This window comes from Scedosporium apiospermum (genome assembly GCF_000732125.1).
Source record: "Scedosporium apiospermum strain IHEM 14462 chromosome Unknown SEQ_SAPIO_0143, whole genome shotgun sequence".
Classification (NCBI taxonomy): Eukaryota; Fungi; Ascomycota; class Sordariomycetes; order Microascales; family Microascaceae; genus Scedosporium; species Scedosporium apiospermum.
In genome coordinates, this window is record NW_015971844.1 from 337,815 (window position 1) to 354,130 (window position 16,316).

The window sequence follows — 16,316 nt, forward strand, 5'->3', positions numbered from 1 at the left end:
ACGATGCTCTGCCCTGCTAGTAAATTTGTTCCCACACTACCAACGCCATCTCGTCCGAGAGGAGATAATAGCATCATGCGAAACTAGATCGGTCGGACGGAGAGGGCGTTGGTCGGATTCGACCCGGGTGCCGAAACGTGTGTAAATCCTCAGCCCATTATAAGCCACCAGATCAACCTAGTTGATCCACGGAAATTAACGCGAACGCGGCAGTGGGCGACAAGAAAGAAAAGGAATCAAAAAACGGGCGCAGATCGCCATTGCCGCCATTATCAAGAATAACGTACTTCGTACTTTGCACATCCTTTGTGCAAGTGAGGTCCACACAGGCTATCTCGGTCAATTCAGGTGCGGGTTTATTTTTTTTTCGGCACTATCAAGATGCTTACCAAGCCTTTCCTTGCAAGTCCTCCTCAGCAGTATGCAGCAAGAGAGGCTTCGTGGGTCTGACCTGGGGCTTCTGGGCGATCATCCGCCAACGTCCCTAGTGTACCATTCCCTCGTAACTGGTAATTTGACAGGCAGTCTCCCACCAGGATACCCAGGACATCATAGCCTCACCGTTTTATGAGACCGGTCCCATAGGATTCCCATGTGCTCCATCACCCGGGGGGAACATGACACGATTGGAGCAATACTTTGTCGTCGCCCCTCTATCAAGATGGCCAGCCTTAGGCTATATCAATTTGCAGTAAAGGATGCTACCTGGCCTGTTGACGTAGGTAATATCGATCTTGAGGTATTACCGCGAAGGAACGAGGGCACGGTTGCATTTTTTTTTTTCTCACCTTCTCTCTCTTCCAGCCTTGGACACAGCCCGGCATTTTTCACTTTCACTTTCACCTCCTCCACCTCCCCTGCCACCTCGGCCTGAGGCGGTTGGTGATCTCCTCCAGGGATGCGGGCAGCATTTCCTCTCCAGAGCCGTGCCATCACCAGATCCAGACACGTCTCCTGCAAGTGTGAATCGTCAAGACCCTAGCCGACCAGGGCTCCCTGTAGACCTAGCCTCATTCTCGGAGATGGCAGCCCAAACCCTTGAAGAGTGAAAATTTCAGTGCATATACACTACACTACTTCGTACTTCGAACAAACAAATTAGTGCGAGTGTACGAAGTCCCAAGCAAGCAGTCCGTCCAAAGCAAGTACAATTTTTGGATTGTCCTCCGATGTACACAAACCACTGTGGGTCAGCTCGAGATATAGGATTGTATTACTGGTAGTTCCGTTTTTGAACAAATCTAAAATTTGATGCTATATCGTGCTGCCATCTTACCGCTTATGAAGTACAAATGCATCAGTACTCCAGGACGGGAAGATCCTCTTCAATAGGGGCAGGAGCTCTTGCTGACCAGGGTTAATGGAAAGGGTCTGTTTGGCCCACCCTTCCTCGTAAACCCGTGGTCTGGTGGAGAGTTCCTGCTTGGTCGAGTGCAGCTGCTCGAGGGGTTTAAGTGGGCTCAACCCCGGTGATGACAGCGGGCGAGCCTTCCCCAGTGAGAATCTTGAGCGAGTGTTCAATGGTGCTCGGCGCACAGTGCTGAATCTGTCATGCTCGTCCCAAGCAGTACTTCAGTCTCCAAGCTGCAGCACGTCTGTCAGTGTCCCTCAGTAGTGCCAACCTCTAGTTTCCGAATCAAGAAGCAACCCCCTGACCACTTTGGAATGGGCATGCGTACCGAGGTACTTCGTACCTTCTTTGGAAAGGATACTTGAGGGGTGTGAGGAAGGAGTGGGTTGTGCGACGTTCTGGTTGCACCTCTGTCGGGGGATTGTAATTTCTAGTCATCTGGACCTCATCAAAGCGTGGATTTACTCAGCTCATCTGGTACTAATACTACTAATACAACTAATTCTACTAAGACCATGAGAGATGGCCTGCAGCATTTTGGCACTAGTGTACGCTACTGCGATGCGTGGAGGGTCGCTCTATCCCTGGTAAGTGGATACAGGTGGTGCCGCCTTTGGTCGTTCATGTGTCGAAAACGGGGATTCAGGGTCTGTCCATAATACTAACGGTCACCCACCTTCTGGTCCCATATCCCATCCCATATCCTATATCCCATATTCCACATCCCACCACGCTGTGCTCTTACTTCGTATGTCATTCCTGCTCTTTCATACATATTACCAAGTCTGTTCCCCCCCTCCACTTGAGAATCCTGGTTTTCTTTCCTTTCGCTTCTTCTAAACCAACCAAGATTTGCATCCTGCGGTGTAGGTCTAGAACACAAACCATCGAGTTGCTGCGAAGCATCCGACGCAAGAAAGGCGGAGCACTACCCCTTGAGCACCCCACAGATTCACCTGCACGAGATTTATCGAGCCTCTCGCCGTCCATGTGCCCCAGATTAACAACGGACGAACTTGCCTGGAGTTGCCCTTGACAGCTTACCCAAAACTTGTTTGGCGGGTCGGTTCCCACCTTGGCGAGCCTCTCCTCGAACCTTAGAGCTTTGGATCGCGGATAGCCTAAACCTCGGTTTACGTCGCAGGTCATGCCTCGTCGCATGTGCTAACACTCAACGTCTTCCTTGAGTGTCCGGCGATTTTATTTACAATTCAAGTGGCACAGTCCTCCTGCGGAACAGATTTTAAGAGCTTCCCCGTTGAAGTTGAAGTGGTGTACAACCGGTGCTGAACCCCATCTCACGGCAATTACCGACCGACTACTGCTTGTCGTATGGTATCGTGCGCTGACTGCGGAATGCTCCCCTTCTCTTCCTCCCATGATCCAGCTTCCGACTTGTAACAATGGCTCGGACATCGAAATTCTCCTTTCCCCTCCCAAGCCGCAAGCAGCGGTCAACTCAAACAGCAACACCACAACCAGAGACGCCTCGGTCAAAGGCTCAACAGATATTAGGAAGTTCCGCGCTAAATGTCGACAATGGCGGCCACTGGGATAATACGTCGAACTCCGGAATTAGCATCGCTGTATCCGAGAGCACCTTGCGCCATCGCCGGAGCGAGAGGACCATTGGAGCTAGGAGCGAAGCCCCCTCGAGGTCTCGATCTCAATGGGAAGCGGACTCTGAGACGGTACCGGCCCACCTTCGAACCGTTGCCTCCCGGCCTGAATTGGGGCATTCAAACATGAACGGCAACGAGCATTCCGACCTTTCTGAAGTTTCGAGCCTGCGGGCGCGGAGACAGTCGGCTTCCACCGTCACGTCATACTATGACAAGTCTCGGGTCCCCCTCTCCATATCGCAACAAACCTCCTCATCAGCTATGGCCAAGGGCCTCCCTGCGAAGGCGAATTCTATTCTGGACATTGACGGCACACAGTCTTCCCCTAAGCGGAAGAAGAAGCCGGCTAGACTCGACTTCACGCATCTAATCCCGAAGTCACGGTCCCCGACTTCCCATCACCAGGGATCGATTGTTTCTCCCGAATCCATGACCTCCCCCGCCGGGACACCTTCCGTCATGTCTCTATCACCAATGCCGTCACGAGCCACATTATCATCAGTGACTTCGAAGAAGTCGACCAGAGAGAAGCTCCACGACCTCACTCATCGCGCCTCGCGGAGAGCCCCGCCACCTAACCCGACCCCCGTGCAGAAGGAAGTCAAGAGCGGCGTGGATCTGCACAATCTATATGAGCACTACGAACGAATGTCCTTCCGGCAAGTGATGGGCCCGGATTTTGACCACGAAGCTGTCTTGGAACCAGTTCGCGAGTCGCCTGCGGAGAATACCGCCCATGCAGCACGGCGACCTAAATCACTTGTGTCGAACCATCAGTTCGACCCCACCAAAGCGGCCTCACCCGGCAGAGTTCCCACCCTGCCAGACATCGAATATGCTACTAGCGTCTCTAGTCGGCATACGCGAACATCGAAGGCGTCTAAGCGAACGAGTCAAAGTGTGTTTGACTCGGACCTACACCAAACCAGTATTCTCTCCCTCTCCTCTGATTCGGAGGACGACGCATTTGCCGATTCTCGTTCCAAAACTGCTCCTGTTGCGGAAAGCGTTGGAAGCTTGCCACAAGAGGATGACTTCCTTACTCCATTTGCCGAGCGACGGCGATCGGTGGCATCCAAGTCAAGCGGGAAGTCCACTAAATCTGGAAAGCGAGCTTCCTTCGCACAGAAGAATACATATCTTACCATTCCCAGCGCATCCACGCCCCCTAGAGTACCGGATATCTCTAAGAGATCCAGCTCTTTGCTCCACGCCAAATCTCCCACCCCTAGCTCGTCCATCCGGTCTTCGCGCATGTCCATGATGTCCACTTCTACAGCCGCTTCAACCACCCACCAATCCGTGAAGGAGGTGCGAAGCACCACAGTCACTTCTACCCGTGTCCAAGACGACAACACGCAGAGACATTTCGAGGCCCATACTTTGACGCGCATGTCGTCCGTGCATTCCCTTGATCAGCCGACTCCACCTGTGAGTCCGAACTCCGTAGAGTTCTACGTCCGCCCACCGTCCATTCCCGGCGACTCATCTAATCCACGTCTGATGGCTGTCACCAAACAAGAGGAGATGCTTCTTGCTGCCTTACGTATAAAGCGTGCGCGAATGCGGGGCATCACTCTTTCCGAGCTTGAAGAAGAGGAAGAGGCCTATGCCGAGTCACTGGACCGCCGTGCTTCATCCCGCAGCAGCAGGGCGCGAGATTCGGCTTATGTAGCCCCTGTGAGGGCCATCCAAAAGAACGGCTCAAAGTCGTCAATGGGTACCATCGTACCCGAACATCGCGCTTCAAGCCGCTACGAAGCCCAGTCACTCTCCGGTACCCCAGAGTCATTCACGCAATTGCTTGACACGGCTGAACTATCCCCCAGGTCGGCGCGGTCCGATGATGCGCCTGCACAGGCAAATCAGGAGCAGGTCTTGCTTTATCTCGAACCAGGGGCTAGCGGAACCGAGGACGACGAGGAGCCGAGCCCTGATCTGAGCGACTTCATGGATTTCGACAACGGTAGCGAAGATGCGCATTCTTTCCGTGGACGCAGTAGCACTGGTCGCGATACCGATGACAAGCCTCCCCCGACACCTGAAGACACGATCCCTGTGGCCTCGTCGCTGAGTCCCAAGGAAGGGTGTGCTCCCGAAACGCTATGCGTCGTTCCAGAAGATGACATTACTGGTGGCGTCGGCATCCCTCGTCCGGATTCGCCTGTGTCTCCCACACTACCTCTCTCCTTCCCGATTCCTAAAAGCATGAGGAAGCCGCTCAGGCTCAGCGCCGTGGGAGGGGTATCTACCGGCATGGAGGCACCTTGGTGGGGAGATGACGGCTGATTGATTAGCTGAACTACCCCCCCAACTTTTCTTCGCTTCTTACACCTACTGTATTAATTTTTTTGAGTGCCATTTACCTTTCACATATGATATCCGGGGTGGGGATTCTTGATTTGAGGTTTACTTTCATCACAGCTGTCCGTCGACAACTTCCCTCTGTTATAATATTTCTTGGGCAAGATTTTTGGTTGGGGAGGAATTCTTCACTCTGGAGCTAGAGCAGCTCCCCCGACATGGCACTTGTAACGACCCGTAATGGATGACGACCGGATTTGATCACTGATATAGATCTATTTGTAGAGATATTTCTATATATACACTGAGTTTCCTTTGTGAACGTTTCTTGGGAATGTTGTTTGCCTTTAAGTGAGACTAAATCGCTAAAGTAATATGGGGATGTCATTGTCGTTGACGAGAACCCGTCCGGGGGCAACCCCTCAATAGCGCATACAGACCACGCTGAGGCTCTCCTTGAGCCTCGCTCTTGTTCGTTTTAACGATATCACTGGAATGCAAACTCATCTAGTTCTTTGCGCTGTAGAGTACGATGACCCCAGGAAAAAAAAAACGAAGAAAAGAAAAAAGTCATAACTACGTAGGCAAGCATATCGATATCTCATGCTCCATCCAGCCATGTATAAACGCCGGCCCTCTCTTTAACCGATTCAAGAATTTTCATACACAGCGCCCTCGGGGGGTTGCGGGATCTTCTTATTCGTAGGAGAAGCCATGTATCTGTACGAAATGCCCGTGTTAGTGCCCTTGAAAGTGGAGGCCACAGTCATTGCGGGGACGCGTATCCCTCCTTCTACATACCTCCTCAACTCTATTAGGACAGTCTCCATGGTGTGGTTTCTCTGCCAATTGGCGAGGCAGGGGAGTTGCTTGGGGTCGACGATACCGTTGCGAGGATTGACGCATGGGAGGTTGATTTGGCTGACGAACTGGATCGTGGGGGGCTCGTCAGGGTAGGCGGGGCCGCAGTGCATCCTCACGGAGTAGATACGGTTTTCATGGACACTCTAAAGGAAGGCGCAAAAGGAGTGGGGGTTAGTATGCCTCGGCGAACGGCGGGGTGTATAAGCAGGTATAACAAGGCTGAAGCGTACGTGAGGGGGGCCGAGAATCGTGCCATTCCAGTTCGACATGAGAAGATCCTCAGGATCCTCAAGACCGTAGGAGCAAGCCTCTACCGCGGAACAGACTTGTCAGCGAGTTTGTGACGCAAAAAGACACCAACCACAGGGGCGCCTTCAAGCAACGGAGTCATCTCGAAGTGGGGGATTGGGGAAAAAGGGCACGATACCTGCTCCGAGACCCTTCTCGCCCTTCTCTAGCTCCTCAAGGAGCCTGAAGTTCCTGGGAACCTTGGCCGCCATGTCTAAGCTCTCCTGCGACACCGGGAGAATTGGTGTAAAATGTATGGCGAGGTGCGGGGTGAAATTGACGAGAGGTTGTATCGCGGGTTTTTAACAGACTGGAGGGGTGAAGTGAGCCTGGGGCAGCGGGGAAAGCAGTGATAAGAGATGTTTCTTTGGGCGCTGGACTGCGTGCCTTGTCCATCGCGGGGCACTTCGGTTAATTCCTGGAAATTTTCGCGACAAGCGGTGGAAGGTTCCTTCCCGACCAAAGGCCAAGCTTGCAAAGGACCTTACGTAAGGCTGAGAGCTGCCTGCAAGGGTCAGGTCAGTCGGTCAAATCATGCAGTTCAATCACAGTCATTGAATTTGGGATGAGCTCGTGCTCGGATTAAAAAAAAAATCAACACATTGTCTTCCAAACGTCATACAATCTAACCCCGGCTTTTCATCTCTCCCCATCCTCCTCCCTCCCCCTAAGACCCCAGCAAAACGGCGTCCGATATGGCGTCGGCACTAACCAGAGCTGCCCTGTCGGTGCCGCTGCGCCAGGCCCAGCAACCCTTTTTGCAGCTGGCAGCGCGGCGGACCTTCCTCACGACGGCACAACGAGCCCTCACAGCTCCCGGACCGGGCGGGCCCCTCGGCGGCGTCCCCGCGACATATTTCCAGCGACCTTCGTTGCCGGCTAATACGATTGTTCGATTCGTGCCTCAGCAGACGGCGTGGATTGTGGAGCGCATGGGAAAGTTCAACAGGATACTCCAGCCGGGTCTCGCGATTCTGATTCCGTTTCTCGACCGCATTGCCTATGTTAAGTCCTTGAAGGAAGTGGCACTTGAGATTCCTAGCCAGAGTGCGATTACGGCGGATAATGTGACTCTTGAGCTTGATGGTGTTTTGTATACGAGGGTTTTCGATGCCTACAAGGCTAGGTGAGTTTTTTTTTTTTTCTTTTTTACCTCGGTTGGGGCCGGAAAACCACATGCACAGAGAAGAGAAAAGTAGCCGGGCAATTTCTTCGGACGCCGACTAACAAAGAAGAAATGTAGCTACGGAGTCGAAGATGCTGAATACGCCATATCCCAACTCGCCCAAACCACGATGCGATCCGAAATCGGCCAGCTCACTCTCGACCACGTGCTCAAGGAGCGAGCAGCCCTAAACACCAACATCACGGCTGCCATTAACGAAGCCGCGCAGGCTTGGGGTGTCACCTGTCTCCGATATGAGATCCGCGACATCCACGCGCCCGCGGGCGTCGTCGAGGCCATGCACCGCCAAGTCACCGCCGAGCGATCGAAGCGAGCCGAGATTCTCGAATCCGAGGGTCAGCGGCAGTCGGCAATCAACATCGCCGAGGGTAAGAAGCAGAGCGTGATCCTGGCGTCCGAGGCATTGAAGGCGGAGCAGATCAACCGCGCGTCTGGTGAGGCTGAGGCGATTCTCATGAAGGCGAAGGCTACGGCTGCGGGTATCGATGCCATTGCGAAGAGTATTGCTGAGGGAGAGGATGCGGCGAGGGGTGCCGTTAGCTTGTCGGTTGCTGAGAAGTATGTGGATGCGTTTTCGAAGCTTGCTAAGGAGAGCACGGCGGTGGTTGTGCCCGGAAACGTCGGTGATATCGGTGGCATGATTGCTACGGGTCTTAGCGTGTATGGAAAGGTTGGAGAGGCACAGGCGAAGACTATGGCGAGGAAGTATTTGCAGCCGGGTGAGGGTGAGGAGTTCCAGCCGGAGGAGGAGAAGTCGATGAAGGATACGATGCTGGAGGGGTTCGAGCAAACGGCTAAGCATTGAGAGGGGGAAGTATTATGAACGGGTGAATTCGGGAAATCGAGAAGCAGGTTGATGATAGAGGGAGCATCGGCGTTGGAACATCTTTCTTCTTTCCTTTTTGTTTCCTCTCTTATTTTTAGAAACACTCTGAAGCTCCGTGTCTCATTATGTGTATAACATCTCAACTTCCCCTATTATTGGGAGCTACTTAGGAATATTTACTGGCAACCAAATTTCCACCCTATAGTTTTGTCCAGCAGCAGCTCTGTGGAACCAATTAGTCTTTCTTCTCTTTGGCGTGACGTCGACTTCGGCTGAGCTGGGAGCTTCAAACGTGGGGAGCTTGTGTGGTTATTCTGCATTGGGAAGGCGGTCAGAGATTCTGCCGGTCTCATCTCCATCATCACCAGGCACCATACCAAGAGTTGCTTCTATCCAAGAACTACATGAACCCCTGGACTTTACGGAAATTCGTCGCGAACCGATAAATTCAATACCTTTTTTTTTCGCCATAGTTACACGCGGACCTAATCTATCATTCCGTTCGACTGTGCCGGGGACTAAGGGGGTACCTAATATGGCCGCTGGCCCGGATGCTGGGACAAGATGACAACTCAGCTATTGGCGTCTGAACTGGCCAACCTCATCCAAGAGAGCAAGAGGAAGCATAATGACCTTCGGCAGGTATGTTATTTTAAACTTAATTATCAAACTCACATATTTGCAAGACAATGTATACTGACACCTCTCGAAGGCTGCTGAGAAGTCGTTGGAGGAGCTGAGGAGCATCAAGGGTGCTACGGAAGCTCAGACAGCCACTGGTAAGCCTACCTGCGGGAGCCGTTGCCCATCTCGGCCGCCCCATCCTCTTCACCTGTAAATATTGACCTACTTACTTACAACACTTAACCGCCTTAAGAGCTCAGCCAGCGTGCGAACTTTGTAAACCCATTCATCATCGCATGCGGCACCAAAAACGTCAAGTTCACCGGCATCGCCATCGTCTGCCTCCAGCGCCTCATCGTCGCCAAAGCACTCCCCCGAGGTAAATTGAACCAGGTACTCGAGGCGCTCAGGGAAGCTACCTCGGCGGGGCTCGATGTCCAGTTAAAGATCCTGCAGGCGCTGCCGTCGCTGCTTCAGAATTATTCCGTGGACGTTAAGGGTGATATGCTTGTCACCGCGCTAAACATCTGCTTTATTCTGCAGGCGAGCAAGAATGCGATCGTGAATAATACGTCGGCGGCTACGTTGCAGCAGCTTGCTGTGTCTGTGTTTGATAAGGTTGTGGTTGAAGACAGTAGGTAACCTTGGACGAAAGGCCCTTTCTCTTTCTTCTTGGCGCTGGAATACGTGCTAACTTCCTGTGTCAGAATCACCGGGCGATACGCCTTTCGTTGGAGAAGCTCCGACGGAAGATGGGACTGTCCAGCTTCGAACTGCGGCCCTTGATGCCTTCAGAGTTCGTCGCGCACTTATATCGCAAGGAAAGAGCGTCAGGCTAACTCTATTTGCCAGGTCTTCAACGATCTCTGCCTCATGACAGAGAACCAACGCCCAGAGTATCTACGCTTCACAGGGCTTCCGCAAACATTCGGCCTTGAACTCATAGAATCCGTTCTTACGAATCATGCGTCCATCTTCCTAACTCACCCAGAGCAGGCGCACATCCTCCGGACCAGGGTGATGCCATTCATCATTAGCGCTCTAAATCATAAACCCAATTTTGCGACATCTGTTCGCCTGGTCCGTATTCTATACACCCTTCTCCGCCGCCATATCAGTATCTTGCCCTCCGAAAGCGGACAGGCTCTGGATATCCTTACTCAGCTCCTCGACCAGGACGTCCCGCTTTGGAGAAGAGCTCTCTGTATGGAAGTTTTCCGGGGAGTATTCACCGAACATGCTTTGATGAGACGCATATTTTACCTCTACGACATGAAGGAGGGAGAGAAAGATATCCTCAAGACGCTGACGGCGACTTTTGTGCGTCTGAGCACGGAGAAGCCGAGCGTCATCGGGCTTGGCCATCAGTCGACCATTCCAGTATCCAATCCATATGTAGGTACTGCGGGGGACGTTATGCTGGAATCTGGAGGAGTTACAGGTATCATTAGTGGGTCTGGTCCATCCGAGGGAGGAAATACCGGGATCAGCACGCAATGGAGCTCCGTTCGGGTGCCGTGCATCGACCAGCTGGACAAGACGGAACCACCGGCGATCCCTGAATCCTACATCTATAACCTAACTCTTGCCTGCATCTCGTCACTCTCAGAAGGGCTTGCCAAGTTTATTCTGCCCTTGACGGTTCCTGGGGAACGCAACCGCAAGAAACTCGCAAGGCAGGACACCGGTAGGGCGTCTCCGGCGCCAGGGGCCAAGGAAGAGCAAGCCGAGTCGAAGGGATTAGAGCGGACACCTTCCTACAAGAGGAACCCCGTCCCCATTAACCCCCTGAAGCACGAAGACCATCCACAATATACAGAAGTCAAAATCTGCGCTGCCATCATTGACGAATGCTGGCCAGCTATCCTGGCTACTTGCTCAACGTTCCTCAACGCCGCGCTCGACTCGGAGTACTATCACGGACTTGTCCGAGCCTTTCAGAAATTTGCCCACGTTGCGGGACTTCTGCATCTCAATACGCCTCGAGACGCATTCCTCACGACGCTCGGGAAGGCGGCTGTACCGCCGAACGTTTTCACAGCCTGCCTAAACATGGGTGCAGCTCGGCCGAGCACCCCTACAGGTCCGGACTCCGCGGGGGGGCTTCTTAGCAATGCCAGGGGCCTTCTCAGTCGGGAGAGTCTCACGCTACATCCCCAGCCTACGGAGAAAGGCCGCCAACCCTCCTTGGATCCCACCCAAGGAGCCTTGAACACTCGCAACCTTCTTTGTCTGAGGGCTTTGCTCAACCTGGGTATTGCGCTCGGACCTACCTTGGGAAGCTCGTGGAGTATAATCCTGGAGACGCTGCAGCAGGCTGACTTTGTTCTATTCTCCTCCGGTAAGGTGCCGGGGAAAATACCCACTGCCATCAAGGGACAGGACCCTCAGGCCGAAAACGAGGCGCATGCGCTGCTTGGAAACTTTGGCGGCGAAATTAGGGCTGTTGAGACGGCTGTCTCCAGGCTTATTGAAAGCACTGTCGATTTCCCCAACAGGTCGTTTGTCGAAGTGGTCGAAGCTATCTGCAATCTGTTGGAGCGCGGCCAGACTGAGACGCCAAGCTCTACTACCACCGCTCAAACCTCATCGCCGCCTCCTACCGGTAACATGCTCAAGACTCCTGGGGCCGGCCAGCATCGCCGCGTCCTTAGTATTTCAACGCCGGCCACGGCAGGCCCCACGCAGGAGGACATGTTAGCTCTCGGCAAGCTCGGCGACGTCGCCACCGTCAATATCGAAAGGCTACTCTCATACCCTCCAGAGGTTTCTGGTTGGACCCCGCTCACGACGGAACTCATCAGGGTGCTGAACGCAGCTGGGATGTACGCTTCCGTGAGGACTAGAGCAGCGGAGATTCTCGTCCGTCTTGTGCTTGAGGCTGCGCATGTCGCTGGTACCCTTGAGGAAGACGCCCGAGCTGGTGTTCAGCTTCGGCTTCTGGAGGCCTTGCGTGATGCGTTAGTTCCCCTTCAAGCAGAGGACCGAGATGTCTCTGTTGCGAACCACGGGACTGATGTCGAGATCCACAAGATCATTCTTGACGGCTTGAAGAGCATGCTCGAAAACTGTGGGGAAGCACTCGTTAGCGGTTGGACCATCGCGTTTGACATTATCGGCTCCATTTTCGTCTATAGGAAGTTTGGCGTGCCTGAGCGTCGGGGAACTCAACAGTCGGTGCTCATGACGAGGTCGGCCAAGCTGATCCGGCCGTCGTTTAATTCTCTTGAGCTCATCTGTTCGGACTTTTTGGCAGCTCTTCCCAACTCGTGTTTCCTTAGGCTCGTGGATACACTCTATGAATTCTGCACTCAGGGTGACGACTTAAACATAGCATTGACGGTACTTTCATACTCTCCCTTACCCTTTTTTTTTTCGTGGTCTCGCGTGCCCCTATTAACGTATGATAGACTGTCACCTTTTTCTGGGTGCTTTCGGACTTCTTATCGGGGAAGAACAAGTCGCTCTCGATTACTTCGGAGCTAATGCAGGGAAGAAATGCATCCGACTTGGCAGAAATGGCATCTGATCCTGAACAGTCGGCATCGGATGCCGCATTGTGGATGCTTCTGTTACTTCGCCTTACGAAAGTAACTGCTGATGCCCGTCTCGAACTGAGAAATAGTGAGTCTTGGATTAGCCCCAATACTTCAGAACAACACGATGCTGACCATTGACCTTTTTCCTAGGCGCGATTCAAACCTTGCTTCGAATTTTCGACGCGTATGGGGACCGCCTTAGTTCCGAGGCATGGTCGATATGTATTAAATCAGTTCTATTCAAGCTGTTGTCTTCCATCGAAGAGGAATTGGAAGCGGCAAACGATGATGATGCGGACGATCGAGATAGGAGCGAATGGAACGAGACAGCAGTGGTTGTTCTGAACGGAATCTCGACTCTTGTTGCTAACTACTTGGATGCCCTGACGCAGCATCCTTCTTTCGACTCACTGTGGAAGGAGCTGATTGGGCACTTTGGAAAGTTGCTCGACTTTCAGATTCTCGACATCAATACGGCCGTTTTCAATGCCTTAGGGAAGATACTCGCGCAGACACGAGACAGCTCTCCGGCTGCACTGAGTAAAGAGAGCATCGATCTCTCTTGGGGCCTGTGGAGCAGGGGCATTCCTGTGGCAGTAGACGAGGAAGAGTCGAAGCAAGACAATCAAAACTGTCTTCTTGCCTACGTCTCGGCACTGGAGGATGTGTATCGGCTGATCGATGCCGATCTCACCGTTGAGAGAGTCGACACCATGCTCAAGCTACTTCGGGAATCAACGCAGTACGCGACAACAGGCGCCTACGTCGTCGACGTGGAGTACATGACGCCGCTCCAATCCAAGATCTTAGAAGCCGTGCGCCGCATACGCGTCAACCTTCCGGGCGTGCCAGCAGTGGTGCTCACTAAGATCGCCGAGTTCATCGCGATGGCATTCGAAATAGATCCTAACAAGCCCGCACAGTCATCTCCCAAGAGAACTTTCGTGGCAATGTCCAAGACGAGCATGGGGATTCTACAGGATCTTATCCTGAGCAACGCTACGGACGAAGAGATTTACATAAGTAGCGCATACGTCTCGGCGCTTAGCACGCTTGCGCGACCCATCACTTTGAAGTACAGCTTTCCCATAGTTACGAGGTCAGTTCAGCCGTGGAGGCTTGCGACCAGCACGGCCTTGGCGGTCTTAGAAGGCACACTTCCGCAGCTGAAGAACCTCGACAACATACCCAGCCAGATGGTGCAAAATATTTGGCAAGAGATTGTCAAGATTTCCAACGGCATCGTCAGCGCCGAGTGTCACCGAGCACCTGAGGACGGGGTCCATGTGGCCGCAGACGAAGTGTTCGACGTCCAGTCCTTCCTGAAGCTTCGGGATCTCATCATCCCCTCTCTCGGGGCGGAGGTGATCTCGGACAAGACGCGGAAAGCATTCGCGGAGAGTCTCTTCCGAACATCCATCATCCACCAACCATCACCCGAGGAAATCAAGCTTCTGTCAAACAGCAGCGGAGATGCACTTGCCACCTTACTCCACAAATCCCGCCACGGCCGCACAGCCGTCTCACTACCAGCCAAGCGCACACGAATGAGCTACGTCTGCCTCGACGAACTCTTCTCCCTTATCTCAGCACACGACGAAGCGGCGACGACCCCCTCCATCGTCGTCCAACCCCCAACGCCAAAGTTTCCCCGCGACGGCGCCACCGGCCCAAGAGAAGCCCCCTCCGCTCTCCACGTACGCATCGCGCGAACGGCCGCGCCCTACCTCATTTTGCGATCGGCACTCGTCCTTAGAGCGTACGTGGCGGACCAACCGCTCCGGGGTCGCATGCCGCAGCCGCTCTCGCAGCGGAAGGAGTTACTGCATGTGCTGAGACGGTTGGCGGATTTGAAGTCGGAGAGCGAGGCGATACCGGACACGCCGAACGTGGATAGCGAGAATAGGAAGCACTTGTTGAGGGTGTATCCGCTCTTGGTGGGGGCTGCTGGGGTTGCCGGACGGTGTGGGGATGAGGGTGTTTTGGGGGTGTTGGGGGAGGCGCTGAAGGTCGTTGGAGGGGAATTGGGTGTTTGAGATGGGTATGATAGTATGATGGTATCGCGAAAGAGCTTCTTTTAATGTTAAACCAATCCATTGTCTCGGTAACTATCCATGTTGAAATGTTCAGATGATAAGAGAGAAGCCAAACTCGAACCATCACAACAGTCTCGGCCGTACCGATCAACACGGCCATCAGAAACGGCTTCAATACCTTGGCGTTTCCTGGGCAATTCGAGGACATCGATTTCTGGGATGATGTCGCTCACTTGCCATCTGCAATGTTGATAGATCTGAGTGTCACTGGTTGTGAGGCTAGGCTTCTAGTAAGAGTTCAGAAATGCCCCCCCCCCCCAAACATGAGAAGCATGACCTCTCTGACAAGTTAGATATCTGTTCGAAGCCCATAGGGAGAGACACGGGATAAGTGCCCGGCTATCAGCATGGGGAGTACGTTCATTCAGTACTCAGTACACGAGTTCCAGGCATCCTCAGCGTTTGCTTGGGCCGCCCAAGCCTTGACTCGGCGTTTTTATTTCTATAGCTCTTTGTGACTACTCTTTTAACAGGAAATGCCATGACAGGCTAGCCCCATGTTGAGGATCGACAGATTCCGGCCGATTCCAACAGTCGCCTTGTCCCATTGAAGCTCAGCTACGATCCCGGTATGAGAATGCCCATTACCTGTTCTCAATGTCGTGCGAGCGATACTCAATCTTTCAAGATATCTCCTCTTCATCTACATCCCGCGTGATGCCCCGCTCCATTTGCCTCTAGAACCCTCTCAGGCGAGTAGTGGCGCCTTTTTTTCACCGTTATCGAGATCCCAAAGGCCAATCCGAGCTTGTCTAGCATTTTGGGAAACAGCTGTAGGCTCGACTAGGATTCGGTTTGTCCAAGATCTTGAGGCAAGCAATGCGTCAACTCCATCTTGGAAGTGAAAAGCAAGAACTAACATGGATAGATGGGAACATCCGATCCCGCTTTGTGGTTGCTAAAAGCCCAGAACTGCGCCTGGCTCTTCTCGAGCTTGACCGAGAATAACGAGTATAAAAGACAAGCCTTCTATTTGACTTACAATCAAGTCTTCTCCAATATTGAGACATGGACTGAGTTTATTCATTGCTGGAAGTGTGTAGTCTCAGAAACTACGGCAACCACCCGGAAATCATGAGCATCATGGGCCTCAAGGGAATGCGGTGTATTTTGCATCCTCGCAGTCTCCAAAGCACCAAGTGCCGCTGCGTATTACTCTCCAACGCAAGGCTCCCCAATTCACCTGGCATCGCATCCTCAACCCAGAAACACCACGGGTAAGCAAATAGAGAGCTATCTACATCACCAGAAAAAAGACGTACCGTAAACCCATTGATCCATCCTCCGTTTTCTGCGCAATATATCCCTCTCTCTCGCCCCCAACCCACATGATCGCAACAAAAGCTACTCCGCATCCTCAGGTTCCGGGAGCCTCGAGATCCCACCGCCGCGATCAATCCGCTTTCCCCACACCAGGGATCCGATATTAATCCCTTCCTTCTCCCCTCCCGGTGTCCTCAGAGAAGTCAATCACAAAGACAAGATAAACGCCAGCTCGTAAGTAATCTAAAAAAAAAAAAAAAAAAACGAAGCTGCTCTATTTCGCAGCGGCGGGGAAGAAGACCACATGAGCCCATCGCGTACCAAAAACACGCCTTCCGTTTCTTCCCTACTTC

The 16,316-nt window shown here is 53.0% G+C and overlaps 3 protein-coding genes and 1 pseudogene across 3 annotated transcripts; 3 read left to right on the forward strand and 1 right to left on the reverse strand.

Annotated features, from left to right (window-relative positions):
* Window positions 1–2,754: 2,754 nt before the first annotated feature.
* SAPIO_CDS9392 lies at window positions 2,755–5,262 on the forward strand (annotated as a pseudogene; the record flags this gene model as incomplete).
* Window positions 5,263–5,927: 665 nt separating this feature from the next.
* On the reverse strand, window positions 5,928–6,641 carry SAPIO_CDS9393 (uncharacterized protein; the record flags this gene model as incomplete). Its single annotated transcript, XM_016790807.1, has 4 exons — window positions 5,928–5,997; window positions 6,079–6,284; window positions 6,372–6,451; window positions 6,569–6,641. 4 exons carry the CDS (start codon window positions 6,639–6,641, stop codon window positions 5,928–5,930), a joined length of 429 nt encoding a protein of 142 aa, XP_016639317.1.
* Window positions 6,642–7,124: 483 nt separating this feature from the next.
* Window positions 7,125–8,420, forward strand: SAPIO_CDS9394 (SPFH domain/Band 7 family protein; the record flags this gene model as incomplete). The annotated part of the gene is made up of 2 exons (XM_016790808.1): window positions 7,125–7,555; window positions 7,673–8,420. 2 exons carry the CDS (start codon window positions 7,125–7,127, stop codon window positions 8,418–8,420), a joined length of 1,179 nt encoding a protein of 392 aa, XP_016639318.1.
* A 585-nt stretch (window positions 8,421–9,005) lies between these two features.
* Window positions 9,006–14,640, forward strand: SAPIO_CDS9395 (Endosomal peripheral membrane protein; the record flags this gene model as incomplete). Its single annotated transcript, XM_016790809.1, has 7 exons — window positions 9,006–9,083; window positions 9,154–9,220; window positions 9,319–9,699; window positions 9,773–9,861; window positions 9,918–12,407; window positions 12,476–12,689; window positions 12,755–14,640. The coding sequence occupies 7 exons, from the start codon at window positions 9,006–9,008 to the stop codon at window positions 14,638–14,640; spliced, it is 5,205 nt and encodes a 1,734-aa protein (XP_016639319.1).
* Between the last annotated feature and the right edge of the window lie 1,676 nt (window positions 14,641–16,316).